The sequence below is a fragment of the Lepidochelys kempii genome, chromosome 5 (assembly GCF_965140285.1).
Source record: "Lepidochelys kempii isolate rLepKem1 chromosome 5, rLepKem1.hap1, whole genome shotgun sequence".
Taxonomy (NCBI): domain Eukaryota; kingdom Metazoa; phylum Chordata; order Testudines; family Cheloniidae; genus Lepidochelys; species Lepidochelys kempii.
Window position 1 is genome coordinate 111,096,450 of NC_136384.1, and position 22,356 is coordinate 111,118,805.

The 22,356-nt window shown below is 38.8% G+C and overlaps 1 protein-coding gene across 5 annotated transcripts in view; it reads left to right on the forward strand.

The window, feature by feature from the left end:
• CNTLN (centlein) overlaps positions 1-22,356 on the forward strand; it is a 284,448-nt gene that overhangs the window by 250,769 nt on the left and 11,323 nt on the right. For all 5 annotated transcript variants that reach the window (XM_073345467.2, XM_073345462.1, XM_073345464.1 and 2 more), the window contains 3 exons: positions 746-883; positions 1,287-1,472; positions 21,004-21,201. In XM_073345467.2, coding sequence (XP_073201568.2) covers positions 746-883; positions 1,287-1,472; positions 21,004-21,201 — 522 coding nt within the window. The remainder of the gene's footprint in view (positions 1-745; positions 884-1,286; positions 1,473-21,003; positions 21,202-22,356) is intronic.

The window sequence follows — 22,356 nt, forward strand, 5'->3', positions numbered from 1 at the left end:
CAAGCTAACTACCTGGTTTTGTTTTTCGAGAAAATAGTTTAGAGCTCAGTGTAACACTTTGCTCTAATGCATTGCTCTCTGAGCATTTTCAGCATCCCCTTTTTCAGCTTCAACAGGGTCAGAGCACATTATTTCTATTGTTGTTTGTAGAGGCTGAAACTGAAAAATATAACATTATCTTCAATTGAAGATCAGAGAAATTCACCAATACTGTATATTATCTGTAGGACTGTGTGATTAATGTAATCTGCCATCAGGATTTTCTAGGAATATTCTTTTGTTTCACTTTAGCCTAAATCACTACTCACTACATATGACAAAGTTATAATGAGTTATCCAGAAGACTATTCATGCTGTCACATTGTAGACAATGACCATTTTCTCAACTAAGTTTTAGTTAGCATATGCTTTTTCCCCCTTTGATTAGAAATATTTAAAACTATGGCTTAGCTCGTTGTATTAATGAAACATGTCTAAAAGCTACAATGCAGCAAGTAAACTTAAGAGCTTTTTTTATTCACGTATCATACCTGTCTAGACTTTCACTCTTTATGCAACCATTTTATATAAAATAATCTATGGGTGGGTCAGTAACAGCTGCTTATTAAATGCTGGAAATTCTACCAAGTTTTTAGCCTAAATACGAGTTTATTCAATAAAAACAAAAATAAGTATGCTTGTGATTTTGGTTCATGTTTGTAGGTTTTCTGTCTAAATAATAAAATTGCCTGTGGTTTTACTTCAGGTAAAGACATTGACTGAAGACTGTTCAAACAAGAAAACATCAATTGATTCACTAAAGCAAAGGCTTAATGTAGCTACAAAAGAGAAATCACAGTATGAACAGATGTATCGCAAGGCTAAAGATGAGTTGGGGAAAAAGGTATGTTATTAGAGTGTTGCTGGTTAATGCAGAACAATTTTATTGCCCCTTTTTCCTTGACTTTTTCATGCACAGTATTATTTTTAAAAAATGAAAAGTTGCAAGGTCAGCAACTTAATTTATTTTAAATACTTATAGAAGAATATAAAACAGAATAATAGTAACATCTCTCTATATAAGATTGTATTTAGTTTGGCTTGAAGCTATATTACCTTATTATTGCTGAAAATTCAGTCCCTATAACATATGGATGTAATGTATAAAGATTCCTGTGAAACTGAATTTTATGTATTATAAATGGAATGTCCCATAATATTAACTAATGATGTGTATTTTTTTAGACTAAAATTACATCACAACCATCTCCCAGTACCAATCCTATTTTCATGTTTCTGTACTTCAGGATCTCAAGCTTACCAATCTAGAAGGTAAAATGATTGAAGCTGAATGTGCCATGACTGAACTTGAGACTGCTGCATCTCAGCAACTCCATGGCTTGGCAAAGCAAAGTGGGCAGGCCCTGGAAGTAGTGCAGAAGAAAATGCTGCTGGCCAATGACAAAGTGGAAGAATTCATAACATTTGTGAAGGTTGGAATTTTGTTTCTCTTTTGATTGATCATTTGACCAGACACTGCTACAAGCAGAAGCTATGCAAGTGGTCTTTTGGGCACCATACTTTGGCATGTCAGCAGGTCCAGAGTGGGAGGAAATCAGTGACAGACAAGTCATCAGCTCTCAGTATAAGCTTCCACTAGTTGTAAGTTCAACCTTTGTCCATGACTGCCTGTGCTGTCTATCCAAGAGAAAAAATGCTCTTGTGGTTCTATTTCAAATGGGTCTAGAATAGGGCTGTCAATTAATCATAGTTAATACATGCTATTAATGCAAAACAAATTAACTAGATTAAAAAAATAGTCAAGATCCATTGCAGTTTTAATTGCACTGTTAAACAATAACAGAATACGAGTTTAAATTTATTATTTTATTTTTGGATATATTTCTGCATTTTCAAATATATTGATTGCAAGTACAACATAGAATACAAAGTGTACAAGTCTCACTTTATATTATTATTTTGATTACAAATATTTGCACTGTAAAAAGATAAGCAAAAGAAATAGTATTTTTCAATTCACCTCATAAAAGTCCACTCAGTCCTACTTCTTGTTCAGCCAATCGCTAAGACAAACAAGTTTGTTCAAATTTACAGGAGATAATGCTGCCCGCTTCTTGTTTACAGTGTCACCTGAAAGTGAGAACTGGTATTTGCATGGCACTGTTGTAGCTGGCGTTGCAAGGTATTTACGTGGCAGGTATGCTAAAGAGTGTCATGCCCCTTCATGCTTCAACTTGTTGGCTCCAAAGTTTTACGTTAGAGTGCGGTTATGTAAAAAAAAATTCTATATTTGTAAGTTGCACTTTCACGATAAAGAGATTGCACTACAGTACTTGTATGAAGTGAATTGAAAAATAACATTTCTTTTGCTTATCTTTTTTACAGTGCAAATATTTGTTTTCAAAAATAATAATATAAAGTGAGCACTGTACATGTTGTATTCTGTGTTGTAATTGAAATCAATACGTTTGAAAATGTAGAAAAACATCCAAGAATATTTATAATATATTTAAATTGGTATTCTATTATGGTTTAACAGTGCAATTAAAACTGCGATTAATCACAACTATATTTTTAATCTCACGATTAATTGCGATTTATTTTTGTAATCGTTTGACAGCCCTAGTCTAGAATAATGAATTTACATCTTTCATGCATTAAAAAAAGTAGTTCACAATCTTTAGCTAGGATAAAGCACCAACTCTGCTGCTTACATTTTTATGATGTTTTTTGTAAATGTGAAATAAGATATCTAGAACAAATTGATGAATTAAACAGTACTAAGTCACCAGGACCTAATGGTATTCACCCAAGAGTTCTGGCTAAAATTAAGGAACATCTGCATTAGCACTAACCTATCCATTTCTAGTTTCCCTCTACATATATCCCAGGATATCGGAGTCTGTTTTCACTTATGGTGTAATTCTGGAGTAACTTCGTTGAAGACAATGGAATTTCACTGGTATAAAACTAACGGGCGAGCAGAATCAGGCTTAAGAGCTTGTTCCATGTTACCCTTCTCTCTAAAGAGCAGTGGTGGGCAGTCCATGAGGGTAATCCTCTGGCAGGCTGCAAGACAGTTTGTTTACATTGACTGTCTGCAGGGTGAGCTGCCCGCAGCTCCCAGTGGCCACACCATTCCCGGCCAATGGCAGATGCAGGAAGCAGCGTGGGCCGGAGGGATGCGCTGGTCTCCACTTCCCGCAGCTCCCATTGGCCAGGAATGGCAAACCAGGGCCACTGGGACCTACTGGCGGCCGTGCCTGCGGATGGTCAAAATAAACAAACTGTCTCGCGGCCCACCAGCAGATTACCCTGATGGGCCGCAGGTTGCCCACCACTGCTATAGAATCTCTTACATGACTCCAGTTACTTAAAGAGACTTGTATCTTCTAATCACCTTTTGCACAAGTTAATTCCTATTGGGAAACAGAAATTAATTTTAATTGAATCAAGTGAAGACAAGGGTACGCTTCCATCCCTCAAGAGTGAACAGTTGCTGCAAAAATAGAAGATGGGAAAGTAGAAGCTTTTCTGCTTTCATAAGTGGCCGAATGAGCATGAGATAGTTAACTTACTCTGTAACAGAAAACCAGCTACTTCCATATTGTACCCACTGGTGAAGGCTGCCACTTTGTAACCACAGAACCATGTGTATTCATTAACATTTACCTAGTTCCCTTGTAATGTAAAAAAATTCAGTTTTTACATAGTCACTCAAACTTCACCTCAATAAAAGAATGTGTATTCCTATTTCAAATATTTTTTTTTGCTGAATACTGTTAATCTGCTGCACCTGTCCCTCTTTGTAGATAAATTGCATGGAAATGAAGATGTTGTCTGTAAGTCAAATATTAGTGAACACAGAAGTCCTTAGTAGACTGCTTTAGTTAGCTAGTTACTAAATATTTATGAAAGAAAAGTCTTCTGAAACCAAATTTTATCCACAATGCACCACAGTAAATGATACAGCTGAAAATCTTTCACAAGTTTCAGTGGAGTTATATACTGTATCAAGTAAATCATGTAAAATACCTTTTACGGTCTCATACTAGAACCATAAGAAAATGGAGTTAGCACAAGGAAGCAGTAGCCGTGCTCTCCCTCTCATACCACCTCTTTGTTTGAAGTTTGCCCTGCCTCTTCTATTCTCTTCAGATGGCTGTCAATTTTCCAGTCTCTTCGGTTTTTTACTTTGGCATTTGGCCCTCCCTCTTGTCTCAGTACTTAACTCTTGTCACGGGATACTTGTCTCCATATGAGTGACTCAGCTAATTGCAGTTATCTCCTGTTTCTTCAATTTAACCTCTTTGTTTGACGTCTTACTGTGGATCATCACTTTAGCGTACTACTTTGGTCACTCATTAAACCTAACTGATTTTTATTAGTGCAGACACCACTGTTATTAATCTCTTGATCTGTTTTTTCCTTTTTCTCATCACCATCTTTCTCTTTCTCTCCTTTGTTATTACTTACTTTCTCTTCCTGAGCCACAACCCTCCTCCCATCATATTATCCTTTCAGGACCTCCAGTCCATCTGCCTATTCTCCATCTTTAAGTTTCAGGCACCTTATTCTTCTTTTAATTTCCCCCTTTCTTCTGTTTGCTTCTTCTCTCCACCCTCAGCTCTCCACCCCTCCCCCACCACATTTGATTCCTTTACTTCTTTCTCCCGCCAACCTACAGCCTTTATCTTCTCTTACTTGTGTTTACTCCTCCTCTCACCCTGCAAGGTGCCTCTAGTAAAAGAGACCAGACTGAATTCCTCCAATATAATACAAATTAATTCTTTCTCGTTCTTCAAGTCTATTTTCAAACATTCTAAACAATCCTACTTCTTTGGCAAAATTCTGTGTGTTTACCCCTCCCTTCGTCCCCCATGTCTCTTCTATTCCTTACTCTCTCTATAAACCTTTATTGCAAGGGCTTTGTTTCAGTTCTAATCCTTCTCAATCTGCCATTTTAACACAATCACCCTCTTTTCTGCTGGTTTCTCCTAACTTTAGACCTGTTCCTTGATAAATCCCTACCTGCTCTATAATCATGTCTCTCAGGTTTCTCTTTTCAGTTCTCATTCTTTCTGTCTACTTCCTCCTTATTTCTCTTTGTGAGTTTATCTTCTCTCTTCGTTTCGTCTAAATCTCTTTTGTATCATATTAACACGTCTTTCCTTGTGCCCCAACTATATCACCAAATCCCGTTGCTTCTTCCTGCAACACATCTCTAAAACTCCTCTTCTTCATCCCCTCTGCTAAAATATTTGCCCTGAAGCAATATCCTACATGGCCTCCCTGCCTCTCATCTCACCTCCATTCAATAAATGCAAAATGTCACCACAAAATAATACTCTTCACCCTGCACTTTGACCTCGCTGCCTTCTTTGAAATACCTACACTTGCTTCCTCTCATATTTTGAAACTTAGCTTCTTGCTTTGCTTTCAATTCACTCCACATCACTATACCTGTGAACATCTCTTCTCTTCTCTTGCATTTCCTCTCAAGCCCATCTCTGAAAACCCCATTTGTATTCCTTTTCCACTTCCATCTTCGTATTTTTTTGCCATGCTGCACTTTATGCTCTCTCCTTGCATGCAAATCAGCCATCTTCTCTTCTTTCATCTCCACTCATGTGAGTCATTCTTATGTGAAGCCTTTCATTGTGTTTTAGCGAATAGGAAAATGTTTGCATTTTTCATATTGTACCTCAGAAGCAACCTATAGCAAATTACCCAAATAGAGCACACATAGACTTGGACCTCACTACAGTATATTAATGAAGAAAAGGTTTAACATTTCCTAGCATTTACCACTGAATTACCAGGCAGGAGTCTAATTAAAGGAATGGGTGGCATATTATGCACTCATAACACCAATTACCCATTATTTAGATGATATAAATGACAGCACTTAACGTTTGGACTTTCAACATATATATCACTTCATAGATCTTGCATTCTCTGTATTTAGTTTAGATTGTAAGCTTTTGGATCAGGATCTATATCAAAGACTGATAACAAAGAAGTTAAGGGTGATAAGTGCATAATATACCACCCATTGCTTTAATTAGGCCCGTGCCTGGTAATTCAGTAATAAATGTTATGGAATGTTAGAATAATTTCTTTGTGAATATATTGTGGTGAGGTCCAAGTCTGTGTGTGCTATGTTCTACTCATTTGCTATAGTTTTCTTCAGAGGGACAATATGAAAAAATCAAACATTTTCCTATTGACTAAAACACAGTGAAAGGCCTCACATAAGAATGACTCACATGAGTGGATATGAAAATGCAGAAAAGGATCTGAGATTATAGGAATTGGGGATTAGTGACTAGGTGGCTGGTTGTATTGGGGAGATTCCTGATGTTTGGAAAATGTTCTGGGCCTATTTGGTGGTCCCCCTGCCTGGGAAAAAAGCAACACACACTCACGCTCCAGTTCATGGACCCTCCCACTCAGGGAACTAGTCTTTTGGAGAAGGAGGAAGTAAGAGAAATCCTTGTCAGGAACACTCAAAATTCTCCAGGAGCAATGGGGGAGAAGAGAAGATTCTACACATTCTCAATGGCACCTTTCTCCTGGTGAAAAAAAGAACCAGGAGTATTTGTGGCACCTTAGAGACTAACACATTTGTTTGGGCGTAAGCTTTCGTGGGCATTCATCAGATGCATGCAGTGGAAAATACAGTAGGAAGATATATATATATACACAGAGAACATGAAAAAATGGGTGTTGCCATACACACTATAACGAGACTAATCAATTAAGGTGGGCTATTATCAGCAGGAGAAAAAAAACTTTTGTAGTGATACTCAGGATAGCCCATTTCCAACAGTTGACAAGAAGGTGTGAGTAACAGTAGGGGAAAAATAGCATGTGGAAATAGTTTTTACTTTGTGTAATGACCCATCCACTCCCAGTCTTTATTCAAGCCTAATTTAATTGTGTCCAGTTTGCAAATTAATTCCAATTCTGCAGTTTCTCATTGGAGTCTGTTTTTGAATTTTTTTTGTTGGAGTATACTGACTTTTAGGTCTGTAATTGAGTGACCAAAGAGATTGAAGTGTTCTCCAACTGGTTTTTGAATTTTATAATTCTTGACATCTGATTTGTGTCCATTTATTCTTTTGCGTAGAGACTGTCCGGTTTGGCCAATGTACATGGCAGAGGGGTATTGCTGGCACATGATGGCATGTATCACGTTGGTAGATGTGCAGGTGAATGAGCCTCTGATAGTGTGGCTGATGTGATTAGGTCCTATGATGGTATTCCTTGAATAGATATGTGGACAGAGTCGGCAACGGGCTTTGTTGCAAGGATAGGTTCCTGGGTTAGTGTTTTTATTGTGTGGCGTGTGGTTGCTGGTGAGTATTTGTTTCAGGTTGGGGGGCTGTCTGTAAGCAAGGACTGGCCTGTCTCCCAAGATCTGTGAGAGTGAGGGATCCTTGTAGATCCTTGATGATGCACTAGAGAGGTTTTAGTTGGGGCTGAAGGTGACGGCTAGTGGCGTTCTGTTACTTTCTTTGTTGGGCCTGTCCTGGAGTAGATGACTACTGCGTATTCTTCTGGCTCTGTCAATCTGTTTCTTCACTTCAGCAGGTGGGCATTGTAGTTTTAAGAACACTTGATAGAGATCTGGTAGGTGTTTGTCTCTGTCTGAGGGATTGGAGCAAATGCGGTTGTATCTTAGAGCTTGGCGGTAGACAATGGATTGTGTGGTGTGGTCTGGATGAAAGCGGGAGGCATGTAGGTAAGTATAGCGGTCAGTAGGTTTCCGGTATAGGGTGGTGTTTATGTGACCATTACTTACTGGTACTCTAGTGTCCAGGAAGTGGATCTCTTGTGTGGACTGGTCCAGGCTGAGGTTGGTGGTGGGATGGAAATTGTTGAAATCATGGTGGAATTCCTCAAGGGCTTCTTTTCCAGGGGTCCAGATGATGAAGATGTCATCAATGTAGCGCAAGTAGAGTAGGGGCGTTAGGGGACGAGAGCTGAGGAAGCATTGTTCTAAGTCAGCCATAAAACTGTTGGCATACTGTGGGGCCATGCGGGTACCCATAGCAGTGCCGTTTAACTTGAATTGTCCCCAAATGTGAAATAGTTGAGGGTGAGGACAAAGTCACAAAGTTCAGCCAGCAGGTTTGCCATGACATTATCGGGGATACTGTTCCTGACGGCTTGTTTCTTTGCCGAGGCATGAGCTACCTGGGCAGTGATCCTCTTCCACCTCCTTCATTCCTGGATCCAGGATATGAAAAGAACACAGGCCAATAATGGTTGCCTACATTTGATACAGGATGGGTACCTAGTACTGCCTGGATGATATATGGCCAATATTTGTCTCATTGAACACAGCTACTCTTCATAGCATTCATCAGATTTACTGTGTGATTTGTTCATCCCTGGTAGGAGTGGACAGTTGAACTTTCCCACCAGCAAGAGGACTTGCACGTTCATCACCCATGTCTGCATCAGAAGATATTAAACGCAGTGGAATGCAGTGGCTAAAAAATGCTCAGTATTTTAAGTTAGGAATGGACTAGCCTCCATTAAATAAGAGAACTAGAGATTACTGCACAGATGAAATCCATATAATTTTAAAAACTCTGCTAGTGTTAGTTTGTCCAAAGATCACTTTATTAAGTTACAGGGACAGCTTAGAAATGAGAATGGTTATTGTACCATTTATGTAAATGAATGCTATCAGTTTTGCTTTGAAAGTGAACACCTTGGACACAGCTGTGAGTTGATAGGAAATATGTTCCCAATTGGGAACATTTAAAAGCCAGAAGAAAGTCATCTGGTCCATTAAGCATGCTCTTAATTGTCATCACTTTATCTAGAAAAAATATCCAGTGTGATTCCTTTGTATCGTGCTGTAGCAGGTGATGGAGTCTGACAATCTGTCTTCTACCTGAATCAACAAAATATGTGGTTAAAGGAAAGCAACTCAGTTTGATGAAAATCAGTATTTTTGTTTGCAAAACACAGCCCTCATGGAGTTTTATAAATTGCAAATAATGCAGCAAATGCCCTTAAGTGAGGATGTTCTACATGCAAAGCACAACTTGTCTCTCTCTCTCAAAAAAAACAAAACACTTACCATTTTAAAAATCAAATACAGATCAGTTTTTCTGCTAGGAGTGCTGGTTTCAGGAAAAAAGAGAACCACAGCTTTTATTAAGAAACACCAGCAGTTGATGGTTCTGAAAAGAAATTGGTGATAAATTAAGTTAATCTCCATCAGGATTACTCTGCATCTGGGATTTAGGCAAATTGAATCAGAAGCCTGAATAGTGTCAGTGAATATCTATTTGACTGTAAACAGAATAATAGGCTCTGTGGATTTTAATGAATGAAGTGAATGGCTGAACTCCTACTGTTTAGTGATGGCATATGGTTAGTGATGCATACAGTACACCAGTATAATGTAAATGTCTTAATGGATAGAATCTTGATTAATAAAATTGAAGAATAAATAGAGAGCTTTTCCTTACTCAACATTTTCTATTATTTTTAAGCTGTAGAAAAAATGCATTTCACTTGGGTTTTTATCTCTATAACAGATAATATGGATGTAGATAAAACCTCTAGAATATTATTTAACATTTTTTGTCTCCAGCCTGCATGACAGTGTAGAAGAATTAGATTAAATGATCGATTCTATGTAACCAAATTGCAAGGTATAATATATTTCAGCACCTGCATGTGTAATCCTCCTGAGTAAATGTCTGCACATCTGATTCAGATAACGAATGTTGAATCTTATCTCATAGTGTTACAGAATTACAGTAATGCAACAATGTTGTCCAAGATTATAGAGCTGCTATAGTGAATATCTAAGGGAGTCTCCTTCCCTTGAGTCCTATGTGTAGTGGCTTTTGAACAGAAATCACAAAAGGACTTTTACAGTACATTTGGAACAAACCCATCAGAGAGTTTGACCAAACTGCAGATGACGTATCAAAAGCCAGTGGTGATAGTGTTACTGCTGCAATGGTGGACCAATGGCTATAGTTGGAGCAACTGTTCATCCTGCAGCAGGTGAACAAGTCAGAATTTGCAAACTCTGGTGACTGTGTTGCGGCGCCCATTCTGTCAGTGGTGTTCCTGTGAGAGGTATTCAGTGTTTGCAGGGGCATAATTGGTAGCTGTTTTGCTAGACACTGTTAGGGTTTGGCTTAAGGAAATATCAAAGCTGGGGAGAGTGGTTGTGTGTGATGAGTGCTGGAGATTGTACCTAAAGGTCTAAATTTGGAGGTAATATCATTGTGTCATCTATGGCAAGGAGTCCTTGTAGTGGCCCCTTTATGAACTGCTTTGCAGAATTATTTCAGTTGATTGGAACAGTTTAGTGATAATGGTAAAAAGATGCTCTTCAGCCTTTATATATGCTGTCTCTTGGGACCTTTTTCTTTGATGAGTTTAGACCGGGCTATCTCTGGTAAGCTGGTGGTACCCAGTTGTCTATAGAGTTCTTCCTGGATTCTGAAAGGGACAGAATTTGCTTGAGCACTATTTTAACAAAATTTTTGTTTTGTTAATGCATAAATGAAGATAAATCTTACCTGTCCACGAGTCATTCTGCTAATTGAGCCAGGAAAGAGATATGAGAAGAGTAACATTTCCATATTCTTCACAGTTCTTGGTGGGGAATTGCTTCAGAGGGCCACTACAATTCATATTCTGGGCACTATCCTTCACCATGGGTAAAATTAAGTGATCAGATGCTAGTCATGAAGAAGAAGGTTTTTACCATCTCATGAATATCACCAGACTTTGACCCCCTCTGGTATGTGAATCATGATGCATGCCTTTGACACCGGTCAGATTGTTGTGATAGGTTCCATATTAGTCTATTAAAACGATCAACCCTAAACCCTTATCTCTTGCCACTGTCTACTACTGTGAATGGTTTATTGGGGTGTCAGAGGGGATTCTGCTTATTCTCAATGTCACTCAGTGCATTGGGTGTGTATTGTTGATTTTAAGTTTAAAAGTGGCACTGTGGGATTCCATGTTTACTGAATGTCATTGATTCCAGATCGGGTATGCATAGTATACAAGTAAAGGAGTTTGGTTTTTTCCCTTGAATTGCCAACTCTGCAACGTCTACCCGGGATTGGATAGTCAAACTAAATTTTCCTTCTTAAGCATAATCTCCAGTAATAAATGTGCTGATGCCAAGTTATGCTCTCGGTGACATCTGTACAGCTTATTGCTGTTATGCAATTGATTTGCTTTGTAATGACATAACTGTGATGTAAAAAAAAAGGAATAGAATCCAACTCACTCTCCCACCTGTGTTTGCTCTATAGTGCCTAACAGGTTAAAATAAGAAGTAATGAAACCTCTTAATTTAATCACTAAAGTCAGCAGGTGTGACTCTGAATGCATACAGGGAGCAGATCTTTGGGGTAAGAAGGTTTTCTTAACCTGGTCATTCTTTTTAGACTAGAACTGTACTTTAAGACATTTAATAGGCTGGCTACTAAATATCTTTCTGAGATTCTTACACAATTTTTATCAGCTCATTCGCTTAGGTCTGAGAGTTATGGGGCTTTGGGAGCCTAAGTCTCAATAAGGCAGGAGAAATGCTGTTTAGATCTATCATTCCATACCCCCTGATTTGTGGAATGCTCCCCCTCCTGATGTGAGCAGCGGCAGAATTGGCCTCTTTTAAGTTAGGTTTGAATTTAGTTTGTTTTAGGTGCCTGTTGGCCCTCACACAGTGAGTTTGTTTTATATTTTTTATGTTTTGTTGATGTCTGTGCAGAGAGGCAGCATGGACTAGTGTATAGGTATAGGGCACTAGTCTGGGAGTCAAGAAACTTATGTTTACGTCTAGGTTGCTGACTTGCTGTATGATGTTGCTTCACCTCTGTGTTCCTCTATTTGGAACGTAAGCTCTTTAAGGCAGAGGCTGTATCTTATTATGTGTATGGGCCCCTGATCTTAGTAGGGTGCTTTGGGCACTACTATTTACAAATAGATAATCATAGTAATATTTCTATGCGACCTTTAAATGAACGTCATTATTCTAATACAGTTTACACATGTCTAAATTACAGGTAAACCTGGGCTAAATGAAGTGAGAATCAGCTCTAAAATCTATTATTGTGTTACTGTAAATTGTGCTTTACTGTATATAGGACATGAAGATGATGATTACAGCTTATTTCACATAAACAGCATTTTGAGGTCATTAATATATTTTACCACCAATATTCTGTCTGTCTGACCACACTTACTATGTGCATATAAATTCAGATATTGTTCTCTAGTGTAGAGTAAGCTAATGTTTCTTTCTTCTTGCTGGGTCACAAAACATGGGGGTTGTGTTGTAAGTTTGGTGGCAGGATGACAAAGAACTATGGAGTCTTCACTGATGTTACTTAGGAGCCTGAAAATGATCTGACCTGTAGCCTAATTCCTTGACCTTCTACTCCCTACTGTATATCAAGCACTAAAATGATTGTAAAGATTAAATAGCATCTGTTACCAAATACCCCTCTTGTCAAAAGGGGTCTGACCTCCTGTATTCTAGGGATGAGGTGTCCATTTGATACAAATGCAGTGGGAAAGGGCTGAGCCCACACATCTACTCTGAGTTAAATTACAAGAGATACCCTGACTATATTGAACTTTTAAACTCAAGATCCATGTAGTAGGGATAAAAAAGGAAACAGAAAAAACAAAGTAATTATCAACATTGGACAAGAAATCTGGCTGGGGATATAACAGAACATTAGCAGCAAAGCGGATAATCAGATAGGAGAGAAAGACAATTGAAGAAACTCCTATATACAATTCTTTACCTAGATTCAGGATAGACTATAACTAGCCAGTGTAAAGCCATTCCTACCTGTTTATTTAAATCTGGTTTGTCTTAGAAACAAGGTAACATTTTAAGTTGGTTACAATAAATGATTTAATTTGTATTAAACTAATTACTCACTGAACAATTTTTAGGAAACTCGGTACAGGGTATTTAGTGTCCTTGAACTGCTAATCTTGAAATTATTCAAAAATATTTTAAACTGCTTATTCCCTGTAATTTTCCTCACCTGTGACTGCTTGAGAGAAGTCACTTAGAGGGAAAGATAGTTAAAACGATGTACTTAGGGACCAAATTATGGCTTCATAACTTTTACTTCAACTACTGGGATCTTTTTACCTCTGTATTATGGAGGAATGATATGTAGGCAAACAAGGTTGGACGGAAAGTGGAAAAAAAATTGGGGAATAATAGTCTTTTTAAAAAACAGTCAACAAAAAAAGGCCTGATTCTCCTCTCAATTGCCCTAGTGTGAATCAGGAATAATTCCACTAAAGTCAGCACAGTTAGAGTAGTTTAAAACTGATTTGAGATCAGAACTGGCCAAAAATTCCATACACTGATAGACATACAATTTCTATTTTCTGTCACTACAGTCATTATTTTTCTTCTTTTTTCTGTTATAATATTAACTGACCTTTCAGGCTACATTTTTAAAATGCAAAAAGTTGAGATCTGTCCTCCAAAACACTGTGCATGAGTACCCCTGCATTTCTTTTGTGAAAGAATGTATAACAGGTTTTAGTCAGCCTGTTTATGTGAACAAGGAAGAAGGCTCGATGGTATAGTGATATACATGTGCTCTTAGTATTTAAATAGTATTTAAAACTATTTCTGGCAAGTATTTTTGGAGAGGCAGTTCGATCTATGGATAGGTGCCACTGCTCTGCCACTGCCTTGGTGTGTACCTCGGCTATCCGTCCCACCCTCTGCCTGTCTTGCCTATTTAGAATAGGTTGTAAGCTCTTTGGAGCAAGGACTGTCTCTGTGTTTTTTTTGCAGTACCTGATCTAAGCTGGGGCCTGTAGGTGCTACTATAATACAAATAATAATACATGATAATAGTAAAAAGATGCATTCGTTTTCTAGGTTTAACATTTTGTTCTGCAACATTCGGATCATCTTCCTCAGTGAAAACTTCCCTCATGCTTTTATTTTCACAGGAGCGAGTGGTCTTCCTGTTTCATGTAAGGTTTTCTATTCCATTTCTGGTATGTGTGGTGGGATACAAAGTTTTAGATGAAAAGGAGTACTTGTGGCACTTTAGAGACCAACTAATTTATTTGAGCATAAGCTTTTGTGAGCTACAGCTCACTTCATCGGATGCGTGCCACAAATAAGTGCTCTTGGGTTATAAATGCAAATCTAGAGGTAACCAAGGAATTTGCACTGAAATGAGAGAACCATCAATATGTATTTTAGAATTGTTTAAAGCTATTAGTAATGCCTTTCAATTTCATTACATTTTTAACTCTCTAGTAACTGTATATACATAAAGTTGAATGTTTTCTATCTATATGTCAATCATTTTATGTTCAGATTGCAAAGAAAGAAGGGAGAGAAACTTCAATGATTTTTTTATTGACAACTATATACTGTAATATCCATAAAAAGTGATGTGTCCAAGTTGTTACTATTCTGTGTTTCTGTTGTACACATGGGCCAAATCCTGCTAGGCTTTCAAGTATTTCCTTGGCATGTGTAAATGGGTTGTGTGCTGTAAGGCTATACAGGTGAAATGCTGCACAACCTTCTGGACTGTGCATGCTAGTTGTACTTTGGCTGATCATCCTGTTTATACAAAGCCTAAATGGAAGAAAATCTTCCCACCTCTGCAGTTGGGATTTGTGGAATAGGTTTGGAAAGTGAGGCGCACACGTAAATGATGGTTCCAGGAGGAGGATAGATGTGTCTCAGGATATCTGGGGGATATCTGCCCCAATAGAGGGCCTAAAATAGAGGGGGGAAATTGAGAGGTAAGGGGGGATTCCCCAGATTGCCATTTGAGGAGAAAACTTTGCCTCGGTAGGCTCCACACTTCTTCTTGGCTGCACGCTATTGAAGATCTGTCAGGCAGAAGGACATCTTTCTGTGCTGCTCATTCTCCTTTAAACCATCCGCATCCCCATCAGGCATCCATGTAAGGCCAACACTGATAGCACCTCCACTTCTGAGCAAGTAATACCACAAAGGACTAGGGAGAAGCCTTCACAGTTATGCCTGATCAGGAAACTCTCATACTCTCTATGGCTTAGCAGCTGCACAGACAAATTTCCACTGAATAAAACCTGTTGTGTATTAGCGTGAAATATACATTTATCATCAAAATAAGAAAAGAAGTGAAACCTCAGGAGTGGCAAGGCATCATCTTAACAGTGATGAGGCAAATATCCTAATCCTTATTCAGGACTCGTATTAAACTCCTCAAACTCCTATTGATACTAATGGGAGTACATTTTTGCCTGAGTAGAATTTATACTGCCTAGTAACCAGTAGGTACCGAGCACTTTATAAACAGACAATAAAACAAAATCCCTACCTGACTTAGCTCACAAACAGCAAGGGAAACAATACAATAGCAAAAAGGTGAGGATCATCATTGGATGACTTTCCTTAGCCCACCACCAGGGGAGAGGCTGTTCCAAGAGTCAAAGGGGTGGCTTGAAAAGAAGGTGAACATCCAGGAGTGGGAGGAGACATAGAAATTGCCATACTAGATCACAGCTGTGGTCCACAGTGACCAAACTCAGGTGATTCAGAAAACCTGTGGTGGGCCTTTATGGAGTAACCTGCCCAGGGAGAGAGTTGTTTCCTAATCCCCGTTATTTCAGAGGTTGGCTTATCTGTACTCTACATTACTGTTCCTTCCCAGAGCTCCTCCTGTCATGGCACAGCTATGTGTTGCCCCTCATGCAAGGCTGTAACCAGCCTGCATTTTAGAGTCTGTAAGCTTGTATAAAGTATTTATTTGTACAGGCCTTACATCAATTGAATTTACTGTATAGTATCTGAATACCTCAAAATATTAATTTATTTAACCTCACAACTTTCATTTGAGGAAATGTTAGGGAATGACTATCTTCCATTTCACAGAAAGAGAAACTGTGGAACAGAGAAGTTGCCTCATGACATTCATCATAGATAGAAAAGGTCTATTTCTATTTTACAGAAGGAGAAAACTGGGAAGTTCTTAAGACTCACCTTTTCAGAAATGGTCTTAAATTTGCATGCCCCAGTTTCTGGGTGCCCAGCTTTACAAACCTAGGGTCTGACTTTCCATTGAAGTTGACTAGAGCTGTGAGTACACAGCACTTTTGGAAATTAGGTCCTAGATGTCTAAAGTTAGGCATCTAGGTTCAAGAATTCAGCTTTGAAAATGTACCCCTTAGTGATTTGCCCAAGGTCACCCAGGATTACTGTGGCAGAGCTGGGAATAGAACTCTGAAGTCTTCTGTCCCAATCTTCTACCTTCATCACAGAACCATAGTGAACAAATACTATTCAAATGCACAAAACCTCTTTAATGTCATTAAGGTTTAAATGTTAGTCACCAGAAATAAGGTAATGCAAAGTCTGAGTTACAGCTGAAATATTAACAGGGCCATGTTGCACATCTTGAATGTTTTTATAGTATATATCTTTTATGACAAAAAGAATAAACTGTTAAAATACATATTTAAATAGTGGACTAGAAGACATTACGTGATTTGCAACATAGTTAAGATAGCACTGCTCTTGGAATCTTAACTTTTGCATTTTGTGACTCTGGTGATTTTTCTGGGCTGTGTTTTAGAAAGCAGGGGCTCATTTATGCATTCATTGCTTGCACAGTTGCATTCCCTACATTTGTGCATATAAATCAAGGACTCCACATGCAAGAGAGCCATGGGGTCATTTGTGTAAGAAATCATGGTAATTACATCCATAATTTTAGGCATTGAGGCCATCATCAAGTACCATTGCAATGGTCCAAGAACAACTCACGTCAATTGTAATGTTGGGTGTTTAGCAGATTGAACCCCACCCCACCCCAGCCCAATGAATGTGGGAAATCCATAGTATCTACTCCCCTACATGGGAATAATCTTTTCTGAATAGGGGGAGTTGGGAAGCTTTATTATTATCCAATCAGTGTTTTTGGTCATGGATTTACTCCTCAATGTGGACACTTTACCATATATGCCATTTTTCAAAGTTACACCATTTCCAAATAATCTCTGTGTAAAAATGTGTGGCCATTTTTAAAAATAGGAAATGTAATATTTTGATCCTTGTAGACCTCAAAAATGGCAAAAGATACGTTGCTCAAACTTTAAAAAAAAGTCACCTTTTGTAGAGACTAAGAATGGAACATTTCACGCAAAAAAAAAAAAGAATGTTTCAGAAAGTTAGGAAAATATGGAAACGATTTATAATGGAAATTAGTTTGTAATGATAACTGTAGGGGATGTTATTGTAATACACAGTTATAAGATGTATATAACTACATGTAGCTTATAGCTAATGTGACAATTCCTACTGCTTAAAAAGGATTGAAGGTTTAAACTATTGCATTATATATAGCTGGCCCAGTAGCAATTGCTACTGATGTGTTGTAGAGCCATTTTCAGGAATTAATCAGGGATTCCCACTCCAGTCATCTGGTAGAAGCTACGTATGTCCCACAGGAATAAATCTGACAGGAACATCTAAGCTGGGAAAATGACTTGAGCAAGAAAATATCCCTGAGATTTGAGACAAAGGAAAACAAAAAGAAAGAGCAAGTACTAGCATCACTAATACTAATAAAGGTGTTGCCATCAAACATGAATACTACATTAAAGCCACATCCTGCATTCACTTCAGCAGGTTTGTTGAAAGTGCTGTCTCTTTCAAAACATTTAAATTTTTAAAACACACAATGGGAAATGCTTGATTAGTTTGGAACCTCAGACCAGAGTAAATCTGAACCTTCAGTACAGTCTATATTGGACCTTTACTGAATTAAAGAACAGTGTTGATACTCAGTTCAACACACTTTTTCAACACAAACCAAACCCTGTTCGAAATTGGTTAGCTGTTTAAATCAGTTGGACAGTGGCTTCCTGTCTCAGTTCGGATATGTCAGCACTGCATCTGTGAAATGCATCTGCCCGAGCTGGGATCCACAGATTTTGTTTAGTGGGGCTCCCGCTAGCGTGCTAAAAATAGCCATGTAGTTGTGGCTCAGCTGGGGTTCGAGCTCTCAAGCCTGCAGGGATGGGGAAGCCTGAGAGCCTGAGCTGCAACATGAAAGCAATGCCTACACAGCTACTTTTCATTTGGCCAGTAGAGAATAGGGGCCCAGTTCCCTTATTTTCTTTTGAAAATCCCATGCTCTGACTTCCCCCCCCACCCCACCCCCAGCCAGCTGGCTGGTCAGCTCTAGAAATATTATGGAAATAAATTGTCTCAAGACATTATATTGAAAATACCACAGGAGCCAGAATCCTTTGGCTATTTTTGACATTGGACAGATTGGAATACCTGCTCTGCTTTCATGGTACCCACTTATGGCATCATGTAGGGTACAGGCACTACACATGTAGCTACATGCTGCAGTGAAAGCAGGCTGAGTCCACCCTTGTCACTGGGCTGTGCAGCTTCCAATGGCAGTGAAAGACTCTGACAGTGGGGAAAAGCTCTTGCAGTGGGGAAAGGCCAGAGCTGTTTCCCACTGCCTCCCCCTGCTGGAGTCTTTTCCCTGCTGCTGGAGCCTTTCGCTGCGGTGAGAAGAGGCTCCAACAGCAGGGAGGCAGCAGGCAACTAAAAGTAGAGATGTAAACATGGGAAGCACTGCTTGGACACGCAGAAAGCCATGTAGGGTATATACACTAGGGTTCAGGCGTGTAGGGCACTCTGTTCCACTCTCCTCGTCTAAGCCGTCCCTCACTGTCCACTGCTGTTTATACCCAGGCTAACTGGGCGTGCAGTGCCTGTACTCTACACACCACCGTGAGTGTAGATGTACCTTCAGCATCTGTGTTGGGGGGATGCAAGTTTATAATAAGGATAGTTTAACTGGTTGTAGCAAAATATTAAATTGTGAAAGTAACAGGAAGATAATGAATAGATCTTGGGATCAGAGAAATCCTGTTAAGATTTGTTTCAAATACATTAACAGTGTTTTGATTACACTGAAGGCTGAAGAGTACTTTACCCAAAATGCCAATAAACAAGCTTCATAATACTGCAATCAATTTTATCTGAAATGAAGGTATTCAGTGCTTGTTAGCTTTGAATATGGAAAGAATTTTCAGGAATTTATCAGCGGTTGGAGAAAGATAGTTTATTAAAAATAATCCTGGATATGATGATCAAAATAAAACCCTTATTCTCCAATCTTAAACTCACCCAGCATATTATTTGTTGACAATCGCAGTACTAATGTTTGGCTCCTGGTGCCGCTTGGGTACACTAGGTGGATCTTCTGACATTGAGCTACCGTTGTTCTCTCAACTCTCCCCAGCTGGCAATTTTTAAATACCACTCATCTTTCTCTGCATCTGACAAAGTGCATGTGTCACACTTAAAAAAATAAACCACTTGTGTTGTCAGCCTGGTGGCTTAGCGGTAGTGCTCTGGGCTGCTATGTCATTGAATCAGAGATGTTTAGAGATGGAAAAGACCTATTAGGTCATTGAGGCCATCTCCTGGTCACTGTAGGGTGTTTCCTACTATACATTTTCTTGTGTTTTGTCTTGTTTTATATATTCTAAGTGATGGGGCTCACACCATGTCCACATCCCTTGGGGAAAGCATTTCAGAAATTAATACTATCTATCTAGCTGTCAGGAAGCTTTCCCTGATAATCACTGCAAATTTTCCTTTTCTCAACTTTATCCCTGGATTCCTAACTAGTAACCCCCTTTATACCACCCTAAATAGCTCATCTTCTTTTTTGCCCCTTAGACTGAACGATCGTTACACTTTTAAAATCATAGCCCACTTAGTTATCTCTTAGCCATGGTCTGCTCTTCTCTGAATTTCCTTGAATTTGTCAACATCTTTCTGGTACATATTAATTGAATTCCAGGATGAGCACAGTAAAACCATGCTTGATTTGGTTTGGTTTATTTAATGCTATCTTCTCAAGACAAGGCATCCTACTCTAGCTTAAAACTAGTTCTAAATGTTCTCAAAAGCAGAAAAGGGAGGTTAGAGCTGAATCTTCACTGATGTCCTACGCTTTCAGGCTTGGGTTTGCAACTATTCTCTTATATAGCCTTCTTTGGGGACCTGATCCTCCTTCCACTTCAGTGGGAACAGGGTCAGGCCGCTTTTGTACATTCTGAGCTAATTGCTTTAAAGTATATACTAACAAAAAAGTGACTACCTGCTCAAACCAGCTTAGCAGAGACTCTAAGGCTAGAGTCCAGATGATCAGCCAGCTGTGTATAAACGACAAATCCAAGTTTATACCTTTGACTATAAAAATGTGCGGGAAGGACATCAGGTACAGCCACCAGGTTGGTGGGGGGAGAGGGGTTCTACTCTTCACGTATATATGCTCCAAGTATGTGGCCACTAATTAGCGGACTGATGATTACTGCTTCTGGTCACTGGGGATTAGAGAAATGAACAAAGAAGGAAGGAATAATAAACACAATTTGAGTGATGTCATTGTGGTCACATGGTGGGAAGCATAGTGCCCACTTCTGGACAAAAAGACAACTTTCTGCTACTTGATGTGACAGCCTGCAAATCAGCCTGCCTAGTACCATTGCTTGAACACAGTGGGGCAAATCCAGTCCTGGTGTAACTCCATTGAGATCAGTTAAGTTACTCTAAAGATGACTTTGTCCCATTGAATCTGAAAAGGATTGAGAGTTAAACCAGTGGTATCTGTATCAGTCTCTTTGCTGGTTCTATGAATATGCTCTATGTTAAGGGGAGTGATGTCAGGTAATTTTTTTTTAGATACAGCTAACAAAAAAATGAAACGGAATGACCAGATTAGGCAAAATTTCGTTTGTTTTCCATATTGCATCTACTTCTTCATTTTTGTTTCAGACTTTACTATTTAAACAGTGACCAAAAATGACAAGGAATTCCTGACCCCAGGAGCTTACAACCTAAAGCTTATCTTTCACCACAGTTGCGCTTGCCCAAAACGTCAGTAGTGTATTTCTCTCTCTCATATGTTCTAGGCCTTAACCAGAGAGTTACAGCATAATGTACAGGAGATGAGAATGCGAATCAGACATGCTAAAAAATTACGAGAAGAGAAAGAATGGAACAGGTATCCTTCCAAAGAGTCTGTCCACCGAGCCCAGTCCTTGGCAGCATCTATCCTTAATATTTCAAAGACTGATCTAGCGGAGATGCTGGATACAGAAGATGAAGAGGTAAGGTATCTTAAGGACTATTTTAGGGTAAAGGGCATATCCTTAGCTGGTGTTAATTGGTGCAGTTCCATGTAAATCAATGGAGCTCCCACAGTTTTCATCAACTGAGGATGTGGCCCAACGTTTTAAAAATTTATTATTATAACTACTGCAGTAGCACCCACGCACTCCCACCCATGGATCAAGGCCTCACTGTATTAGACACTGTACAAAGAGATAACCTAAAGACAGTGCCTTCTGCAGAGAGCTCACAAGCTAAGATTTAGACAAAATGTCACAGTTGAATAAAGGACCATATAGAAGGGGCAAAGTTATAGTGGAGACCGTTGTAAATGCGTAAATTAAAAATAAATTTCCTGATTTGAACATGGGGATGCGGAGATTTTAATCATTTCAAAATCCTTAGTAATTTCCATTTTTCATGAGGAAATTTGATAATCTCACACATAACTTTCATTTTGAAGGTGGACTTCAGTATTAATGAAGCAATTTGTAATCTATTCTGTCATACCAAAATCAGTTTATTTGTGCATGTTTTCTCTAATTTTGCAAAAAGAAAAGGAGGACTTGTGGCACCTTAGAGACTAACCAATTTATTTGAGCATAAGCTTTCGTGAGCTACAGCTCACTTCAAAAGAAAAGGAGTACTTGTGGCACCTTAGAGACTAACCAATTTATTTGAGCATAAGCTTTCGTGAGCTACAGCTCACTTCTGAAGTGAGCTGTAGCTCACGAAAGCTTATGCTCAAATAAATTGGTTAGTCTCTAAGGTGCCACAAGTACTCCTTTTCTTTTTGCAAATACAGACTAACACGGCTGCTACTCTGAAACCTGTCTCTAATTTTCATAATTTCTACTAAACGGGTGTTTTCTAATAGGGAGCCTGTTGCTTTTCTTTCTTGAGCCTATCCTACAGTTATATGGCAGAATATTTGATTTGACCCCATCAAAATGCTCTGTGATAAATATTATGTTTTCTTAGTTGCTCAAGCTGAAATAAAGCTAGCTAGTGAGTAAAAAAGATGTAGACTGACTGTGTGTACATACAAATATAAAAAGTGTGTGTGCTGTTACTTGGAAAATGTTGACTAGTAGTGATAATACTTTCATATTGTCACAACAGATTATGACTAGTTCCATACTTTTAAAGCAATT